The following is a 21776-nucleotide window of genomic DNA, read 5'->3' on the forward strand; positions in this document are numbered from 1 at the left end:
TTTTAAAAATTAAGAAGGTATACAAAATCTGGGATAAATATTATTACTGATAATTGTGGGACAAGTATCTGAAGCAGATTTGCAAGCCTTGCACTAGCTAGTTTATCATAGCTGAGATTTCCCTCTACTAAAAAAAAATTTTTTTTTAAACACTAAATAAAAAAAATTATTTCTTCATGAAAGACATTTAATGTAACTACTTCCAACTTGAAAAAAACCCATGAAGCTCTTGAACTACAGCTCCATATTTATTTAAATCGCTCTCCAATGCACCTCAGTGAAAAAGGACATATGACTATCCTATCATCCTCCTGCATGTCAAGGGACTTTTGTCTTCCCCGCTGCACCCCAAGTGGCCTGTAGATGTTAGAAAAGGCAACAGAAACATCGTTGGAAAGCAGTGTTTCAGACTATCAGTTGTTACTTTCCAGAAGTACTACTAAACTGCCATTCCAATTTTCTTTCCACTCACCATTGCACATAACAAAGTAGTCTAATCCTGGCAGCTGTGAGGGCCAAAGCTATGTTCTGGGGTCAGTCAACCTCCTCCCAGGCCCGGTTCTCCAGCTCTGAATGGAGCCCTGAACGCACAAGCTGAGTTGTGCCTCCAGCCCTCCTGCCACCTCACCTGCAGACTCAGCAACCACAACTCATGGTGTAGATGTTCAGCTGCTAGAGAAGACACTAGCCAAAAATTGCTGCTGTTTCCTTTGGGAAAAGTCACTAGTCAACGGACAAGAATCAACTTTATGAGTCACCTTATATTAAAAATTTTAGTACAAGGAGGGAAGTTCCTAAACTTGTAATATGCTTTGCAAAAAATTGCTAAATGATAAAATACTAGAAATTGCAAGTCAGAAAAATTACTAAATCCAAAATGTTTAGACAAAATTGTCATTGTCAATGGGCAAGGCTATATGCAGACAAGACTTCTACAGACTTGAAATTGAACTTATAATATTTGGTAGTGACTAATCCAAATGTTAATTACTTTCTGTAACACATGTGGACTAAAACACTGTACTACCAAAAAAACCCACACCCCACCACATCTTCCTTGCCTGATTACATGCAGGATAAACAAAGAGATAACAGAAAGAAGAGACTTGCTCTTAATACTTCTATACTTTTGAATACAGTGAAGAAACAAAGACTTCTTATTTGGGCCTTTGGCAAATTCACTTCAAATCTCCCTTCTTTACAGCGCATCACAATTTCATACAAAAAAGGACTTGTTCTTGCTTATCTTTTACTCACCAAAACACTTCCAAACAGTGCATTGAAAAAGTTCTTAATTCTGTTTTGGACTTTATCTAGGAATAGGACCATGAAGTCTTTCTTTTAAATTACTTTTAAAAACATTCCTTCTCTAAGATGGAAGACATCCACCTTATTCAGCCCAGTAAGACAGACATGCTATGGCAAACTTCAAGCCAAATACTCCTATTTTTAATTTTGCCCGATTTTTACAGATTATGATGGAAAATTTTCACTATACCTTTCCCCTCTCCCCCACTATCACAACCCCCATCCCTCCACTAGCGAAGCAGCTGTAAAAATGATGCACTAAACACAGCCCTGTAAATTATAGTATGTAGGAGATTAAACTTAAGCCTAATGCTACAGGCAACCTTCAACAGCTGAGTTCTATTAATGGACACTCCTTAACAGAAATCCTTATTGGTTACTATTTAAAACTACATCTCTATTAAAATCTTGACTGAAAGAAATTACAAGTAATATCAATGCCATGACAACAACACCCAGTTCAAGTATGTACCGCATTGTTTATCACGATTTATACAAAGTAAAAAAAAGCAAACCACAAAAGGATTCACTAATCAAATACTATCAATGAATACAGTTTGCAAAAGAGAGGAGCTAATTTATAATGATATAAATTATATCTAAACTAGAACAATACACTCCCAGTGAACTGAAAAGCCCAGTATCCTTACTACTCTTTCAATCTACTTCCTATGTCAATTTATTTAAGATCTGAATTGTAAAATTACAGCACAGTCAAGGCACTGCAATGGCACAACATAATAGAAAAAATTAGGGAAAAGACAATTACTCAATCTTTTACTTCCAGACTTTCCAATTTCATACATAGGTCCAGAAATAGGTAAGGGGGTGGGGGGGAAGGTTACTATGCTTACTAGCAACGGCACGCATGTGTAGCATTCTGTTCACCGCTGAATGCTCACTGGTCCCCAGTGCACAATCCTTTGAGATTCAACACTGCCAAATGTTCCTGCTTTTTCATTCAAAGAATCTTTTGAATGAAGAAATTTTCAATTATTGACACATCAACCTAGGATGAATTTATGGGAAGTTGTCAGCTTCCTACTTAGGCTACTCATTGACCTTGTAACTCTCTATATATCATATCTATTTCTATATCTGAACTTCTCTGTTTTAGGCTCTGCCACTGATGATGAATTAAGAACAACAAAGAAGAAAGCAGTTTAAGTAGCGGGATGATAGTAGAAAACACAAAAAAAGCCAACCCTATCAAATACTGTGCTACTTGTTTCTAAGCAAGCAGGTCAGCAGGTCTGAACACAGCTCCACTTTTAATTCACACACTAGACTAAGAAAAGAAAACACAACAAACTCCCTTCCAGCCTTGAGTAGATCTCAGCAACCTGCAAGGTGAAGACACATTACATTTGCTGTTGCTCTGAGCATCGGGTGCGCCTTTTTCAATCCCTATCACAGTCCATCCCTTGGATCTGGGTGTTACTCTATGCATTCAGGTTTACTTTGTCTGATATGTCTCTAATGCAAAAAGCATGCACTAGTCTTGTCTTAGCCTGGGTTATGGTATGCCTGGTGGTTAGGACATTTTCCTCCCCTAGGAGGTGGGAGATGAGAGAATAGCTCCTAGGCTGTAAGGCTACTACATCCAAATCTCTTGCTTCCTGGACAAGTAATCACAGAGAAGGTAGGATTTGTTTGTTTTTCTTGAATGAACATAGCCTTGTTAATGTATCTTTCATTGAGGTCTCTCCAGGGCACATATGAAAAAAACAAGCTGCTTGCAGTCCTGGATGAGCACAGTAGCCAATACTGAGGTGACCAATGCTCTCATGCATGTGAGTGGCTAAGAAAGATTTTTATTTATTGCTTCATTTTAATCAAGTGTTAAAATGTCAATTGATTATCTTTTATGCATCTAAGTGCTTTTCTGAATCTGGCCAGAGTCTATCAGCAGTTAGGATATAGAGCTGATATCTCCAAGGAGTAAACAAAGACAGATTTTGCATTTCTGCACCTATTCAGAGCCTCGAGAATTGCTGACAGTCTAAAAATACAGCAGTCCAAGAATATGTAGGGGGAAAAGCTGAATTCAAAGGACTGCTGTTCTAGTTTTGCCTTTTCAAGGGTAATATTCACTCTACCTGGACTGTCTATGCAGTGATGTACTATTTAAGTTCTATGGGAATGACGCAAAAGATGGCTTGTGTCTGCAGTTTCACGGCAACTGCTGTTATGTCGAGCTTGGAGAACCTGCAGTGACATGGACGTGACCCACGTAACCTGCATGTACCATTGCAGGAACTACAGCTTAGATTTTCATTGCAGGCAGGAGACAGAGGGTTATGTCACGGGCTGTACGTTAGTCTCAAGAACAAGATTTCTGATAGAAAAACTGTAAATAGAAAGCAGAATTTTTGTATGCTTCCAGCTACTAAGGGTTTCCAATTTAATGTAATGGAAATGAAAGTTACAGACAAAAATCAGTGTATCCTAGGCAATTGCACAAGTAAAAATGTACAAATAAGATACACACAAAACATTCAATTCCTTCTACCCCGCCGCCACCAAAAGAAAACTGGGATTCGTCGTCAGTCTAGCTGCTACTGTTTCCATATTCAACAAAAAGCAGGAGGGATGAGAGTAATTTTCATTATTTTAATTCTTTTATGCAGTGAAACCTAACCATGTGACAACCAGAAAGTTATTTAATCAATAATGGGATTATATTAACATTTAACAATCATATTACAAGTTTTGACAAGGCTGTGAAAAAAGAAAAATCACAGTAACTGAGGGAGAATCACTCAAAATGCCACTGTCCTTTAAAAGCACAAGAGCGCTCTCCTTGATAAAGGGTCATATCCAATGGATAAAACATTAAAATTACAAAGCCCCAAACAGGTGTATTTAATAAAAAACAAGGCATTGAATAATTGAAAATAATATCAAAACTGAGAGTAATCCATCAAAAGTGACAGTGGTACTCGTATCAAAATCCTTATGCAGAAAAAGATGCCAGCTAGTAATGTTCCAGCTTGTGTTAAGAAAGCAAATCATTCTTATTCATACTGTGAGCTCAGCCTTCTTGTCTTTAATCGTGGTTCATTAAATTGTAACGCACAACTAGTACAACGTAAAATAGCTAGTCCAAGTAATTCAAAATATATAAACTCTCTTAGGAAAATAATTACAATATGGAAGGGAAAATAATTTATTTATATTCTTCGGTGCTCCATTATTTTCTAGCTTGTTTCTCTTTTAAATGATGCTTATGCAGCCAAACAGAAGGATAAAAAGGAAATATCCTTTTCCAACTTTCATGAGGACATGAGGATGTCAACCCAAGGATTTAGACCTCAGAAGCAATGAAAATCAAGTGTAGTTTTTTTCTTTTTTAAGGAATAAGAATTTCTACTTCTTAATTAGAAGCCTGTTAGAATAACCTTAGAGACAGGCAGGATAGATAGGAACGAGCCTCCAATAAAGAAATTAGCAAAAGAAGAGATCTTCATGCTCATTTCTCCTTGACGAAGCAAAATTGTTCTCCTTTGTACACTAGGACTTCATCAAATGGGGATTTAACTATTCAGTTCATTAAGATACCCTCCACAGTTTGGAAACTGTTCCAGGGTATGTTTGGAAACTTTCTTTGATGGTTATACTGCAGTTATTGTTTAACCAAGCTGTATTATTTAGCTTGGCTAATTCACCTCTCCCTCCCAACTTTACTTTTAACACTTTCCCAGCATTTAATTTATCTCCTTATTAAAAGAAAAAGCCAAGATGTTTTGACAAGCTCTCTATATGTACACTGCTTGTTCTTCACTGTGCCAGAGCTACCTTTTATCAGAGATTTTCCTTTCAACAGGAAAACAAAGTTAACAAGCCTTTTATTGTACAGAGCATTTAAAAAAAAATAACCAGAGCTGTATCTGAGGCTCTCTAGTCTAGTAAAGGAGCATGCAGTATAACAATATGAAGCTTTACTCTCTCTGGGGCCAAAGGGAAATAGAAACATCTCCTGGGGAATGGTATGGGTCCCATCTTAACAAGTAACAGACTGTCACAGAATTGGGAATTAACAGCAGTCATATGGACAGAGCTAAGCATAGGCTGCCAACCTAAAAATCTCCCAGAAAATAGATATATTGGAGAAAAAACCCAAACAGCAAGAACATGATAGTACTTCAGGGATACTAAACCACTACATTTTTTGGTGTCCCAAGAAGTGCTCTACGTCTTCACTGAGGTCAGCAGTTGAGAACAAAGTCTCAAAACTAAAATTCCCCATGTGCCAAGTATACTTAGAAGTGCTACAAGCTGTATAACTAGACTGACTCTTCATTTCAACCTACTTTATAGAGAAACAAATACAACTACTTGTTCACACATTAAAAAAATCTAAGATACTGATACTAAGATACTGCAACAAATTATTCAAAAGAACTGGTTTCAGAAGCAAACAACACTATTTCAAACCTACTGTTGATGACATCATGATATACTATTTTGTAGGTGCACAGTAATACTGAATGACCTCAAGAAATTATTTGATTTACATAGTTTATCCAGCAGCCTATAACAGCAAGTCTCTCATTTCAGTTGGGCTTATGCCATATGTACATGAATGATTTAATCCTTACAAATGGATATAGATGTTTATCCCACAGATACAAGGACATGAAACTGGTCTTAAAAAATAATTCAGTATTTCTCTGACTTAGAGGCTAGAACAGATCTACTACTTTGCAACACTGAGCTTTATGCTGTGTTTATTACAAAGACTCTCAAGTCCAGCAAGTCTGTCCTCTAATTAACCAGATCTCTTCTTTTACCTCCTTGAATTCTACTGGTCTAAGGCTGTATGATGCATTGCCTCCCATTAAAAAAGCCTGAACCACAACCAGATTTTTCTCTTTTTCTGCTTGATATTCCAGGAATCAAACCCTTAAAAGTTAAATAACAACATCTGCCTCTGTAATCTTCACAACTTCCCAGTACCATCAAGGATGGTTGCCACATGTCTGAAATTAGAGACAAACGAAACAGTGGGTCGTCTTATGCTCTGGAGAAAGGCAAACGCCAGCAAGGGCTCAAGAGAAATGTTACAGAAACGTTCACTAAACTAAGCATTCCAGTGCTGTTCCAAAGCCAAGACCTTCAAGTTATAGTGCAGGGAACCTAGAAACATAAAGCACGTGTCTGGCATGGACCTAAATCCTCACTGTGAGAATATGGACTGGATCTTACCAGGGATATTAATAGAAAACCACACTTTGTGGCAGATTCTGGGATAGAGCTCTACAAGTCCTTGTCAGTAGCAATAAAGACTCCCCATGATGCAGCTTTCAAGAGCCAAAAAACCAGTAGTGGCTTCCAACGCTTTCTAATTCCGTTGTCTTTGTTACAACTTTAAAGCTGCAATTCAAGACATGTAAAATAACGCATTTTATGGTAAATACAACAGTTTAAAATACCTCAAAGTCTACTGAAAGGCATGTTCAGCATCACTGAATTTACAGGGATACTGCTGCATGGCCTAACTAATTAAACAAAACCTGATCCAACAAATTGATTGCGTCCAACAGGTGATAAAACTCCAAATAAAAAAGGAAGTTAAATATTCCTGCTTCACAGAAGAGCCCAGTGCAGCCAGAACCAATGTCTCAAACGAAGCCTTCTCCAGACCCTTCTCAATGGACTATTGATATCATGCGTATCCAGTGAGAGATTTTTCAGCCACAAGCAGCTCCCGCTTGATCTGTTTTCTAATGCAAGATTTTTATTATTTTCTCACCAGACAACGCAACAACAGATCAATTAATGAGATCCATGTGTAGCTCTTCTTTAGATCTTACTCATTCCTTATCAAAACAACTGTATGTTAGTAGATGCATGTCACATACAACATGTAGCACTTTTAACAGATTAATTTTTTGAAAATAAATGATGATTTTATAATAATTCCCAAGATGGCCAAGAAACCTTCTCTCTTCTAAAACTTCTTTTACATGGTTTTAGTACATTGTCTTTTCTGTTTCTTCTTTAACACAAAATATTTTATCTATACATTTAAAGCTCTTCCACAGGCCTTTCAGCAATAAACCAGTACACCTTTTCTGAAACAAATCTGACTAGACTAAGTACAATCTTCAAGAGGTAACACCTTTGGTCAATTATTTTCAGTATTCTCCATTTCTTTTAATTCAGTCTACTTTTTTTTTTTTTTTTTAAATAAAGTCTTTATTGACCTTACTCTCTTAAATGAAGCAATTCAGAATTTAATGCTCAATTGTTCAGTGTAACAGGACTGCTATAATGAAGATGAAGTAAAAGGAATTGTATAAATAATAGAATAACAGAGAAAACAGAAAAAGAAAAAAGGACAGCGACTCACAGGATCTTGGCAGTTTACAGGCAACACACTAATACTGATGGTAATTTGTTACTACCAAAGAGCTCAAAAAGTTCCTTCTAATATGGAATACTTTCATCTAGAGGAAACATCATTCTATATGCCTCCTACATGAAAACAAGACCAACTTTCATACTGCTCCCCAAACCAGAAGGTCATGTCCAGGAACCCAGGAACCAGCACAACTATGGAAGGCTATAGCAAGGTGTTATGTAGGTTCTTCTGTTCTGAGGCAGATCTTTTATTAATGCATCAGTTCAATGTTTATAGTGCCCACTGAACCTATGACCATATGCAGAGAAGCTTTTCTGTCACTCAAAGAACTGTAAGATATCTGAAGATGGGCAGGACAAATCCACAAATGACTAAGGGCAAGAAACAAAATTTGAAAAAAATAGCAGGACAGCTTGTTAAAACACTGAAATTAACACCTGTCCCCACTGTTAAATTAATAATTCTCCCACTATACCTGATACTTTCAGATCTTTTCCTATTCACTGGATATAAATGCTGTAGTCCACTATTACCATTTTTTCACAATTATTTCAATCTGGGCCAAAGGTAGTGGTGAGTCGTACAACTGCCTTTCAACATGAATGCAGTTGCTCCTGGTTGGTTGTTAGCAGTCCATGCATACTGCCAAAATATTACCTTGGCTTTGTATCTCTTTAAAAGTAAATAAACTTTTATGTTTTCTGTTCATCCCACTTACATTTTCCCCTTTCTGAGCTGCTTTGCTGTCAAGAAGAATGAAAGGGGCACAGGAATTGTGAAGTTTTTTTGTACATAGGCAAGGAATATCTTGCCAGGTCTTTTTTTTGTAATGTATTTAATTGATTCCATCCTCAGTGCTAGTTACCTTTCATTATTATGCAATCACCTTCAAATTAATTTGATTAAACTGCATTTGATTAAACCTTATGCAAAGCTAGCCATTCCAGTCACATTTTACAATCCTTAAAAAAAAAAACAAACAAAAACCAACAAAACCACCAACAAAACCACCACAGAAACAAACCACTGGACAAGTAACAAATAAACCACTGGATAAGTAATAAATAAACCAGACCTTGGGATGAAGTTTTTTGGAGAATATTTGAAAGTAGCTTGTTAATCAACAGCAAAAATTTCTAACTAAAATAGTTCTGCTTACAAATAATCAACATAAAAATTATCTTGATGTCATACTAATTGAGAAATAGATTTCTGCAGCTTCTCAAATGAATATTTTTCAAGAGAACCTTAACAAATGTGACTTACTAACAAATGTGAATTATGTACAAAATTAAACCCTATGATAAATATAAACCCTATATATACCTACACATAAATCCCATCAGAAAACAATCTACAACATCCAACTTCTAGTTAATGTGGTTCAGCATCACACCCCTCACTTTGCAGCTTTGATAAAAGACAATCCCATCGTAATAGTTTTAGCCTAGCTAGTATCTAACTAACAGGATTTATTTGTTGTAATAGGTTAATTTAGTATAACAAGTTCAACTTGAAAAGCCCAGCTTCTAGAACAACTAATTTAACTTCCTCTACAGGAAATATGCTTATTTGAAGGCATTGATGGTATTTTCTGTGGGAAGAACACAAGATAACCAGAAAAGCCTATCTGCAATGCCCCTGTCGTGACAGTATGCAATGATTCTTAAGAGAACTATACGCCAGTTTGGCACTGTAATTCAGGAAAGAAAACATTCACTTACCGCAGTGTGACTGGAAAACCTGTGGCTTGACTACCTGATTGCAGATATTGCACACTACAAGATAGAAATCATCATGAGCTGGATAATGGCCAAATAAGTGCATATCTGTGGGAAAGTTAAAAATATATACAAGAATTAGAAATTATGCTTTAAATATATATTAAGAAAAAAAAATTGAAAATACCGCAGGGCCACTACTGTTATATTAATTTATACAAAGCAAATTTATACACTGCTCCATAACAACTTCTTACTATGTTAAAGAGATTTTTTTTTTCCTTTTCTAGGTTTCAAGGTCCTATACTAATACTGCAGTCTCATCCCTTAGTCTGAGTCAGAACACAGGTAGCAACACCTTTGTTTTAACACTCACTGCCAAGAAGTGGAATAAGCATTTCTGTACCAGCCAACTGTTGAAACAATAAAAGAGTATGTCGTAAAATCTCTGCCTACAGATCCTTTTAGAAAACACGGCGCACAGGTTATGTTCCATGTTACAATATTCCAAACTTGACCACAGATTGCTAGAGAAAGTCTCCTGCTTAAAAGCTAGTTATAGTAACAAAGGTCAAGGATCCTACAGCTTAAAATACAGTCAGGAATGTCATCCCTGTTTTGAACCAGATGTCATGACATGAAATTTCTGATTCTGTGTGAATGTCCCCCCTAGTTCAAACACCCTGTTGTTTGTTTCCCCAGCAAAAAAACCTGGGAAGAGACAAAGATGGTTAATGAGGTATTTCTCAGTGATGGCATGAGGAATTTCATGAAGCCAAAAGCTGGGTTCAGTCAGACAATGACAGGCACTTGTCCCTCTCAGCTGAAGCACATCGTGCAATACATGCATTCTTAAGCCATTACGAACAGAGTAAAATGGGCTTAAATTACTATTGAAGGCCTCAGAGCTCTAACATTACAAGTGAGGTAGCTTGCTTCACTCTGCATTGCTATAACTGAAGAACAAGCACACATACTCATCCACTGCAGTTCAGCTTAGAGGGCAGAAACTCCAGTCACTTTTATGCACTTTGGTGTGATCATGTCACCACGCCCAGTGTTGTTAACGAAGGTGTTGCTGCATTAGTAACCCTGTGTCTAGTATCGGCCGCACAGATCACACAGAACAGGGCAGTGACATCTTACGTCTTTATTTAAAGATGTTGTAAAATGGCATTCCAGCGTTATTCAGCAGCATCCGCATCTATTACAGAACTTGCAAATGCAGCTTCTGACTCAGACTGAAATATCAACTTGGTGCCTTTTAAACAGGAGAAAAGTGACCCTCAGTGAAGACAAACATGCACAACAGCAGCTGTGATTGATAAACATGAATGACTAAATCCTACTCTTCCAGTAAGTTGGATTTTTCTTTAAAAATAGTGATTTCTTTCAAAAAGTGACTTAAGCAGGTACCTTATTTCATTAGTTCTTAACCAAAGCAAACATTCTGGCCCTAGAACTATTTTTATAAGTAATTCTACCCTGGCCTGTATTGCTGTGTAAGTAACCTCACCACTTATGATGGCAGTACTTGGCATGATGAAGTGCAAAGTGTCTTCAGTCCCCAAAAACCCCACAGAGGAATGGGGCAACCCTCTCACAGTAATTCAGGCAGTATCACAAGTAGATCCAAACAGGCTCGTTCAAGCATCCTTGGGCCCAAACCAGCACCACCGACCCACAGGTATTTCATAGACTGATATGATGTGAATCATTCCTTCATCCCCTGAAAACCAAAAGCCTCTCTCTATGTTACTGCTCATACCAGGCTATGAAATCCAGTTGAAAGGTTAACCCTTCGCAGTGCTAGTCTTGGACTAACCGAGCCTTTAAATGCATTACAGCCAGATGAATGCAATCAACGCATTCGACTTAAAAGAACAGCAGTGGTGAGGTATAAACTCCTTTGGTACTTTCTTGGTGTAGTTAGCGTTAGTACTGATGAAGCCAAAACTGCACAGTTAGATTAAATCAAATCCTCCCTACTAGTAAAACAAACAAATAAAACCCTAAGCAACCACTATGTATGGCCTGTTTGTATCTTGTTTTAATGTGATAAGTCAGTGATCTTAAAAAAAAAAAAATCACTTTACATTGGCAATTCTCAGTCAAGGATATTTTTGACTAACCTACAGATTTCCATTAACAGCATTGTAAACTCCACAGAAAGGAGTATTTCTCACAGGTATAATTTGACACAAAGTCTCAGCTCAAAAACATGCACTTATTTACAGTTATGAAATATTTCAAAAATGGTTAAAACATCTCAACAACTTAAACCATTTTTTTTTCTGTTGAGTGGTGCAGTGACAACATTGTTACGAAAACATACAGACTTTGCCCTTTACAAATACAAAAGTTACAATTTTTTTCCATTTTAAATTCCATAAGTCCATTTAACCTTCACAGGTCTGTATACTAGCCTTTAAAATATGCCCAGCTCTGAGGCATATGACATCTGTCCGAGTGTGAGTCTGAGTTTTTCTGAAGCCTGACTGCAGGGAGTAACTTATAAAAACACATACGGTATTAATACTGGAGAAATCTATCCAAGGACGCAGATGGAATAAGAAATCAGGTCAGTTCACAGGATCACAAAATCATCTATGTTTTCACTAGACACTGTCAAGGAGACAGAGCAGTGAAGGAAAAGTTCTGGTACCTGCGAACTGGCTGCACAACCCTGGCAATCAGCACTTGCACCAAATGGGTAAATGGCACTAGCTGAAATTTATGATACTGAGGCAGCAGAAGTTGAGATGCAAAGAAACGGCACAGACGTGTAGGAGAACGCACCAAAATGCTGCTATGAGAAACGCAGCATCAAAACGATACACAGATGTAGAGTAAGTGACATCCCGAAGCAGCACTTTGGAAGGTTTTTTTTTTTTCATTTTGCAGATGCCTAGACATAGCCCAGTGGAGGTGCAATCATCTATTGTAAATGTGAGTCTTCTGATATGAGCTGAAGTTATTAGCTACCTGTCAAAAGTCCACTTACATTAATCCAAGAACCTCAAAGACGCAAAACGACAGGCTGGAAATCAGAAATAGGAATCACACTACACAAATAAACTGTTATTATTGAATAAGAATAGCTAAAAACTTAAACATTATCTTTCAGACTGGATTCCTTAAAAACCTTACTACGCAGGAGTTTTAAGAGAGGAAAACTCATCAAGTCCAAACAGGTTCAACTAACTCTATTAGTTCATTGACGTTAACAAGATTGGCACAAATCAGCTTTCGTGATTAAACTTATGATAAGCACATACACACAGTATATAAAAATTACTTTTTAATTAAAACTGTACGAATCATTAATATTGTCTCACCAGAAATTCCAACTGGGGACACACTTTACTGGGCATAAGAATATTACAAATGCAATCCAGATCAGAGAATTTACAATAAAGAAAGCAAGGAAAGGTTGAAATGAAAAAGAAAACAGACCTTGTACCTGCAGCAAAAAAGACAGCAGCCTCTCCAAACAAAAATTTGCCTTCTAAAGGCAAAAATCACACCTCCCTGCCTACTTAGTCAGAAGCAACGGTGACAAGCTTTTCAGGAGAGGTTAATTTTGGAGAAGAAAACGGTGCTCTCCAAAGTTAGCTCAGGAAAGACTTCTTCATGAAAAAAGACCACTGAAGAATGCAGCAGATAATCAGTGAATAAGGTGAGCAACTATCAAACAGTACTGAAATAATTATCAAAGTAAAAAAACCCCAACAAACCAAACAGGGAGGACAGAACGACTGCGAAGAGTCTTTATTTTCTACCAAAACTTGGTTGCCCTCTAAAGTGAACAAAGTGACCAAGGTCACTCACCCCAGATCGGCATGGGGAATCTCTACCATAGCCTGATCTGCTTGTTCCCTATGTGCAAATACCATTGGCTACAAGTCTGGGACAATAAAGAGCTGCCCAGCCCTTCTCGTAAATAAAAGCAGTCCACGGCTCCCATCAGAGTTACCTCATTTTACTGGAAGATGCTTTCAGTAGATTCGAAATAGACTCTTGATGGTAAGAAAGAACAGATAACTTATTTTCCAGTACCTGCGCACTTTAGGTGTTATCTATACATACCCCATATCTTGCAATACTGAATCGTTGTCCCCTCAAAATTAAATCTTTTGGCCAGCCATGTCTGTTGATACTGTACACTGACAAAAGCCTTGCTTGAAAATGAGCTGTTCGACTAACAGGATGCGAGAGTGTCCTGTATCATGTGAAAAATATGCAAGATAGGTGGAAATCAGAGACAGTGAATGCTGACTGTAGGAAATATGACTTTCCTAGATTAAAATCTTAAACAAAATATTACTTTGTGTATACTTTGCTATGGTGCTTGGAAAATAAATATAACTTCTGCCTATAGTTTTTATATTACTAACATTTGCAAATAAAAAGACAGCTATAGCCATACGACAGTTTTATAAGATATCAGCTTGGTTAAATGTGCATTAAAAACACAAATACCATAGAAACAAGAGAAAATGTTGCTTCCGCAAACTGTGGCACAAACACAAAAATGCAGGTGTCAGGTACGACTTTTTATCTGTGTGTGTAATAACACACACAAAGGAATGATATTTAGTAACAATCAAAGCCAGATGACTTATATGAAGTTCCTTCTCTGTTATTATATAATTCATAATAATTTACATCCAACTGGATAATAAAACACAAGCTAGAAATAATGTAAAACATTGTTCCTGCAGAATTAAGGTTGTCGAAGAGTAAGACCTCACAATATTGCATGGGAAATTAAATTTTTAATTATGATCTTTTGCTATAAATTATATGCACTTTAAACATTCTCTTATATATCACTTGCTCCACTAAATATAAACACAAAGTCTGCTTTGAAAAATATTAGTGATGTTTACGTATAAAGAGAGAGAACGGGAGGGAAAAAGACTATTCAAGACACACTTGTTTAAAATTGACAAAGCTAAAAAAAAAAGGCAATGGAAAAAAATGGCAACGGACAAAACTAAATCCATGTGGTTTCTCCCGCTCCTGGAGATAGAGATTTTTAAACTCTGTGTCTAGAAATGTGCCCAATATTTCCCTCTCGGTCCACAGAAGCAACAAATCCATCCATCATTAAAAAACAGAAGAATGTACAAATTCTTTCAGTGCACTGGATTACTTTTACATCTGAGATTACTTAAAAAACTACATAATTTGAATGGTGAATTGAAACTTGAAAGTGAAACAATATAAAGACGTCTTTAAGGGTATTACTCAGACAGCAGTCAAACACACTTGCGTAGTCAGGGTAGCCTTATCTTAGAAATAAATGTCATACTCTTTCCATTTAACATCAGCTTTATTCTCCCCCAAGTATGGTTTTCCTTTAGTTTTCCTTTTTTATGCAAAAAACAGTAAGTTGCTTCAGTAATTAATTAGCCAGTATAAACTGCATTTGACTCTGGCATTTTCAGAGGTAACAGTTGCAATTAATTACAGAATAATTTAACCTGAAAGAGATCGCTGGATGTCATTTACTCCAAGCTCCTGCTCAAATCATGGCTAACTTCAGGGTCAGTACCACAAAGTAATGCTCAAGCTCATTTCTTTGCTGATGGAAAAAATGCAGGTCATAGCTGAAGTAACCATGAAATTGAGGAAAAATTAAAATATTCAGGACAGAACTAACATAAGGCCAAACAATTGTCATATGTCCTGACTGACCTCCTTTGGGTGTTAATCCAAGAACTGAAGATTCTGCATGCTAAAAAAAAATATAAAGTGATTAATTGAAAGAAAACAGAAATACTGGACTTTTCAACAGCAGCAATAATAAATGAAACACAACAGTGATGACAAAAAAAAATGCAGGGAAAAAACAGCAAATAGACTTAACAAGAGTCAGTGTGGTAAAGACACAAGGTGATGACACCTTTAAACCACACCAGTACCTTTGAATGGTATGCTGCCTCCCAGGTTAGAGCAATCATGAGGATGCTGGCAATCCTAAAGAATGTTGGGAATTTTTCATTAATTACAGTTTATACAGGAAATACTATCCCCAATGACTTGTAAAGGTGTTGTACTACACTGCCTTATCTAAGCATTTTGAAACTACTGAAGGTGGAAGTGGTGCCTTCCATTCCCAAAGACCCATAACAAAAGAAAAAATGAAAAGTTCATAATTGGGGATTAGTGATCTAGACAAATATTGTGGATTAACAGTATCTACATACCTTTCATTACAATCCCTTCCAAACAGGTTGTTGTTAAGTAAGCTACACATCACTGACATTAGTATTTTGCATAAGACACTATATATCAAAAAAAAGAAAAAAAAAAAACCAAACGTGAAAACGTGACAAAACTTTTCTTCCACAACTCTGGAGACTTATGAAATCTATGTAGGCTATTTGCCATCCCAGTCTAAAATAATTCGGCAACACAGGACCAGAATTGCCTGGGCTACCAGATTAACACATCACAAGAATACTAGAAGAGAAAACCCCAAACTAGTTAGTAGTTAACAAATTTGTTAATTTGTACTGTATAAAAACATTCCAAAGTATATCATCTCCTTTTACATAATTCTTTATGTTTCTAACACTTCAGATTACTGAACTAATCTTTAAAACCACGTTCCTACTTCACCATTTAGCTTTCCAGTTATTTTGTGCAATGTAACCAGACAGGTTAAATTCTACCTTTTCAGTTCCTGAACACGCTGGCTTTCCTGCCTCCTCATTTCTGATGCGTAGGGTGTAGGAAGTACTACTAAGAAACCAGTGCACATTAAGAGAGGGTCACATACCACTGAGGTCTGTTCAGATGGTTATGAGAATTTTGGTTAATGCTTTCTTTTTAAATTTTTATCATCACAGATTAAACTGCAGGGCAAATACAAACATTAAAGCTGCTAAAATATATTAATAAAGTTTTGTGAACATTTGCATTTGGCCGCTGCAGCCCAGGGCTGGAGTGACAGGGAGTGATTCTGGGAAGGACCAGCCAGAGCAAAGACAGACCGTCCACTGCCTTGGCCACACTTGGCACTGGCCCTTCTCTTGCAAGTGCACATGGAAGAATCTGGAGAGTGGAACAGGGCTGAAAGGCAAGGGCAAAAGACAGTTTTGCAGGGTGACAGGCAATAAAATCCATGCTTGTAATTGAAATGGACATTATTCAATTACACAATATTTTAACTAGATAAGTGTAATCATAACATATGAAGGTGAGGCAATTGTAACAACTCTGGTAACATCAAACTACTGCCTACAAAGTTGTAACTGTTCTTACATTTCTCTTACACAGATTACACTTCAGGGAAATTATCTCAAGGAGCACCCTCCTCACGATCCTGGATTTTAAGCTGCCTCCCTTTTTACATATAACAACATATTCCAGAAACTAGAGCAGCTGCTTACAAAGTCTGTTATAAAATTGCATAAAGTCAATACCCAGAAGAAAATACTGTTATGCAGTAAAATAGATACTAGTTAAGCATATTAAGGTCCAAAGACCTTAAGAGAAGAAAAATACCCCAAACTTTCCACACATAAGTTAAATAACTTGCCTCAAAAATCAAGGTGAGCAAAATACAAGGAAAATATAGGCTTTCATGTGTTTAAAATAAAGCTAGAAGAGTCGTGTAAATGTAGACCGTATCTTCAATTAGACCAACAGATAAATAGTTAGATCTGGCTTTTGGGCTTTAAGGAGATGTGTGCCCCAAAACGTCTCTATTTTCCCTACCAGCTACAGTTAGTCTAATTAAAGATATCACCTCCAGCTACAAATTTCATCTTGCTTATGTCTGGAAATCTTCAGGACAGCAACAGTATTATTAAATGACAGCAAAAATTAAATTACTGAGGGCAAGGAAACATTAAAAGATACGTTATTTGTAAGGATCCAGACTATGCACTCCGTATCCAGAAGAAGAGGTGACATCCCATTTGTAAAACAGATAGCATAACTGTCCCCAGACTCCCGAGTATGGAGAGCACAGAAAAGAATTCCCGATCAGGAGACTTTCTTACTCTGCAGATACAGTGGATTTCCCTTAGATGCTCACACATATCACTGTCAAAAACCCTGGAGAGTGAGTGTGGCCGGACACAGGTGTACATACAAAGGATAGAGAATGTACAGGAGGATTATCAGTGTCTGCATTAGACTTGTGATGTCTCAACTTCCCATAGGCAGGCATAAGGAGAGGAATAGCAGGAAATCATCTTCATTTCCCTCATAATTCAAAGTGAACGTCATGCACCTTGACTAGAGAGTCTCTGTGAACCGCTATATAGCAAGAGAACAATTCTTTCTTCCTTGAACATGTATCAAGAGAAGGCTTGCTGCAAATGAGACTTGTCAGCACAAGTAGTATCCTTCATGGATGATGGGACTAAATTTCAGCTCAGATTGATGTATGGCTCTCCTGAATTAGATGTTTGACCTTTAGCAACAGTTAGAGGGTTCCACCACATGTATACTTTCTCAGAGAATTCTACAGCAGGTGGACTCTGCCAGCTTCTCTACAGGGAGAGCACACCTTGACACAGGAAGAGATGTCAGGTCTGTCAGTTAACTACAGTAACTCACATAAATATATAGTGTTTCAGCTTTTGATTTTCTGTCATAAGATGGCTAAGCTTTATGATGCCTAGCCAAATACACTAAAGAGGCAAGGAAACAACATGAATGTACTGGTCCTGCAGAAGTAGTAAGGTGAAGATCTGGAGATATCAAATGCTGGTTGAAATGTATGGTTCCCCCCCCCCAGTATTTCTTATATTTCTAAGCTACAGAAGTACTCAGGCTATGCAGAGGGTACCTGAGTACCTGAGACCCCTTCTCAGCTTTCACCTTTGGCATTACAACAGCTGGTGATTGCCACAGGGCAATAGCTTGGTATTGCTGTCCTTCATTAGTGAAGTGAGCAAACCTTGCTGGAGCATGATACATTAATGGGTTTCAGAAAAGCATACTGGACTTCTACAAGTCATTAGAGTCCTGAAAATCCAAATATATTAGTCTGTCTTGAGCCAAAGGTGAAAACACAGTATCAGTGACAACTGGGGAATCTTTCACTGGAAAGATGGGCCATTCAAATACTCCTACCATAGATCTAACTTTTTGATAGTCTGGCATCAAGAGTTTGGCTAAGAATGCTAATGGAGAAAGACTTCTTCCCTTTTATCTGTGATGAAGACCATCTTCTTTATACCTCTACAGCTGTACTGGTATCCATCCAAAAATAGGTGATTTCCATGGCACCAATCCAGCCAACAAGGCAAATGGTGTTTGAGGGGTGGAAAAAAGGCTTTTCAGGTCCTTCAAAGCAAAACCTGCAGAATTTGAAGGACACAGCTCTGCTTGACAGATGGGAAAACATACTTACTTTATGGTAACAGAGAACAACTATTCTTTCAGGAAGTTGTCTACATACAAGGTATTGTGGTTTATTACACATCCTGTACTAATGCAGGTTATAGAGTGCTATGAATGGACCTGGCTCTGCCCAAATCTTGCTCTCTGAAGGCAGATTTAGTTGGAAGAACACTGTTAACACTTGCACCCTGCATAGCAGTCTGCTGCTTCTCTTCACATCTGGGTTGCTACAAAGCTTCTCTGTCCCTTTTGTTACCAGACCAATCTCTTCTTTCTTTCTGAGCTTCTTGGTCAGCACTTGGTTTGATCCCATTCAGTGCTAGACTCTTTAGTGATCAGATCACAGCAGTTGAAACAAAAGATAAAGAAAGAAGGTTGAGAATGGGAATGTCTAACTTCACCTTAGCAGTAACATAAGACATTCACCAAGTACAATCTTGCTGTCATGACATGAAACTGGGGGAGAGCTGCAACTGTTATCACCTTCTCCTGACTTTGGATACGGAAGAGTTCAGCTTTCTAAGCCTGCTGGAAGAACCTGACACAATTAAAAATACTTGGTCTCACATGAGTGGCATGCGCTGCTGCAGTAGCACCAGCAGCAACATCTGCTCCAAGAACCTGTTCCATGTACATAAGACATTTCCTTCTCGCAGGACACCAATTAAGATTTTTTAATAAATAAATATTTACTATTTAATATAAATAATTATTTGATAAATAAAAATGCAAGAATTTTCATTCTGGAGAAGTGTAGGTCTTTCTCTACCCCAAAAGAAATCTTGCAATTATCTTTTAGTGTTCAAATTTAGTCAACAACTGCTAGCTGACTACCTCAGAGAATAAAATGAGCTCTTGTGAGATTATTAGAAAAGCTGAGGAATGGCCAGAGTGACCAGAGAAATTTATTTAGTTCTTAGTTCACCATAAATGTCGCTTTTGATTGTGGCTGGCTGAAGAGGTGAGAAGACAGCATAAACTACTGTCAATCTGTCTTCTGTATCACAGCACAATAATCTTAAGGGTAATCAATAAGTATTTACTACTGATGTATGTATGCTATTAATTGATTTCAAACCAGTATGGTTTCTACATGGACTTAGTGCAAAGGTTTGAAGTTTTCCGTTGTGCAAGTCAAAATAAGTAACTGAAATAAAAATAAATTAATAATCCATCTGCAAACTACAGCAGTACATCTGTACTACAGATTGTCTTTACAGTGGGTCAGGGTGAGTACTAAAGTGTTTTTTCCTTTTTTTAATCCATTTGCTAAAGCTATAGCTTCAATGATCTTATATTAAGGTATCAAATATTAAGTGATCTGAAAAATAAAGTTTGAAAGGAAAATACCTTCTCTGATCTTTACTGACTTTTTTTTTAAAGGAAGCGTTGAATACAGTCATATTGAGAACTACTGAATGTGGAGCAAAAAAACAGAAGTCTTTTAAATACAATTAATTTATAATACTTTATTCTAGTAAGTCAATCATTTGGAGTGCTAGTAATGAAATACTACAAGGATTGCAGGTTTTTTTCTTTCATTTTCTTGTCAATGCACACTAACAAAAATGTTATCTATGCAGTCAAGCAGTCCTTAGGAGAAAAATCCCACAACTGAAAAAAACCCCTTCATTCCTATTTCTTCTGTGCAGACTGCCATGAAGCTGACTTTAATCCTCCAACTGGTGTTTTCTTCATAAACACTCAGCAAGACACAACTGGCACTCACACGCTAGCCTGCAAAGCTGTATTATCTTCTGCAGAAGAGCGACTCTAGTTTAAGGCAGTACAACTGGACTGAAGGAGAGCTGGCTTAATTCCTGGCTCCCGAACAACATTCTTGCATGACCCTGATTAGATTTTTCTGTGCCTCAGTATCCCATCTCTAAAATCAGGATAATATGCTCTTTGTCTGCCCTGTCTGTTTAGATTGCAGCCTTTCAGTATTCTCTTACTATTTGTCCATACACTGCAGCCACAATGGGGCCCTTCATTTTGGCTGGGACCTCACTATGACTATAGACCAAGCAATGAATAAGATAACTTTCAGTATGTTTTAGAAGCGGTGTATGATAATTTGGATGCTATCACAAAAACTTTATTAAAGAAGTCTTAATAATATTTAAAGGAGCATTTTCATATCCAAGTGGCATATATAATTGCAACAAAAATTTTTCTTTGTTGACATCAAATAAAACTTGTTATGCATTCTTTAAAGAAATCCTGCTTTTCTGAGTAAGAACCTAAGTTAAGGGTTAAAGAAAGTCCAATAAAAATGAAATTTTCACAGCTTTCTAGCTTAGCTCCTTAATAACAAGATTATTATTATTATTATTATAAAAGTTTAATAACGAAGATAGCATCATCAGGAAAATATTTCTCAGACAATGAGTACACTCTTCTAATTTTTCTAGCAGGAAAAATGATGAGTAAATGAGTAAAAAAAGATTGAGAAAAATAAAATCCCTAATCTCACCTGTGTCATTTTACAAAGTGCTAAGTACCTCATTGCTTGTCCATGTACAGGAAAAGTGGACCCATATGCTGTTCCCATTTCATCAAGTGCTGCTATGGGTGCCTTTACAGCTGTCAGAGTATCCATTACTACTGAGGAAAGTCAGTATTTCTTTATATTCCACAAGTCAGCCATCAAAAAACTCACAGAAAGCTCAAATCTAGTTCCTCCTCTCCCAAAGTGTCCTGTACAGTTTTACAATCAAGTTACTATTTCTTTATGACAAATAAGGAAAGCCTCTGTTGTTGCAGTAGACCTAAGAAAAAGGTGCTATGTCCACTAAAAGTGTAAGTTTGGTGTATATCACCATTCACTACTAGGTTGCTACTTTAAAGCAAATGGCTAACAATTAGTACTGTCCATTAAATATTTGGTGACCGCTGTATAACCAAATTTGTTAGTAAGTTTGGCAACAGACATAATCACAGCTGGATCCAAGACATCACTGGTACACTATAACAGAAATGGAACTAATCTTTAGTAAATCATGTCATAA

General features: G+C 37.1%; 1 protein-coding gene across 9 annotated transcripts in view; it reads right to left on the bottom strand.

The window, feature by feature from the left end:
* The window catches only part of ATXN7L1 (ataxin 7 like 1), a 122548-nt gene that overhangs the window by 73188 nt on the left and 27584 nt on the right, over positions 1–21776 (bottom strand). For 8 of the 9 annotated variants that reach the window (XR_008575500.1, XR_008575499.1, XR_008575498.1 and 5 more), the window contains exon 3: positions 9400–9504. The exons of the other annotated variant lie outside the window; for it this stretch is intronic. Coding sequence is in view for 4 of the 8 variants with exons in the window: in XM_054813584.1 (XP_054669559.1) it covers positions 9400–9504 (105 nt within the window). In the remaining 4 variants the exon portion in view is untranslated. The remainder of the gene's footprint in view (positions 1–9399; positions 9505–21776) is intronic. 9 annotated transcript variants of the gene reach the window in all.

This window comes from Grus americana, chromosome 1 (assembly GCF_028858705.1).
Source record: "Grus americana isolate bGruAme1 chromosome 1, bGruAme1.mat, whole genome shotgun sequence".
Classification (NCBI taxonomy): domain Eukaryota; kingdom Metazoa; phylum Chordata; class Aves; order Gruiformes; family Gruidae; genus Grus; species Grus americana.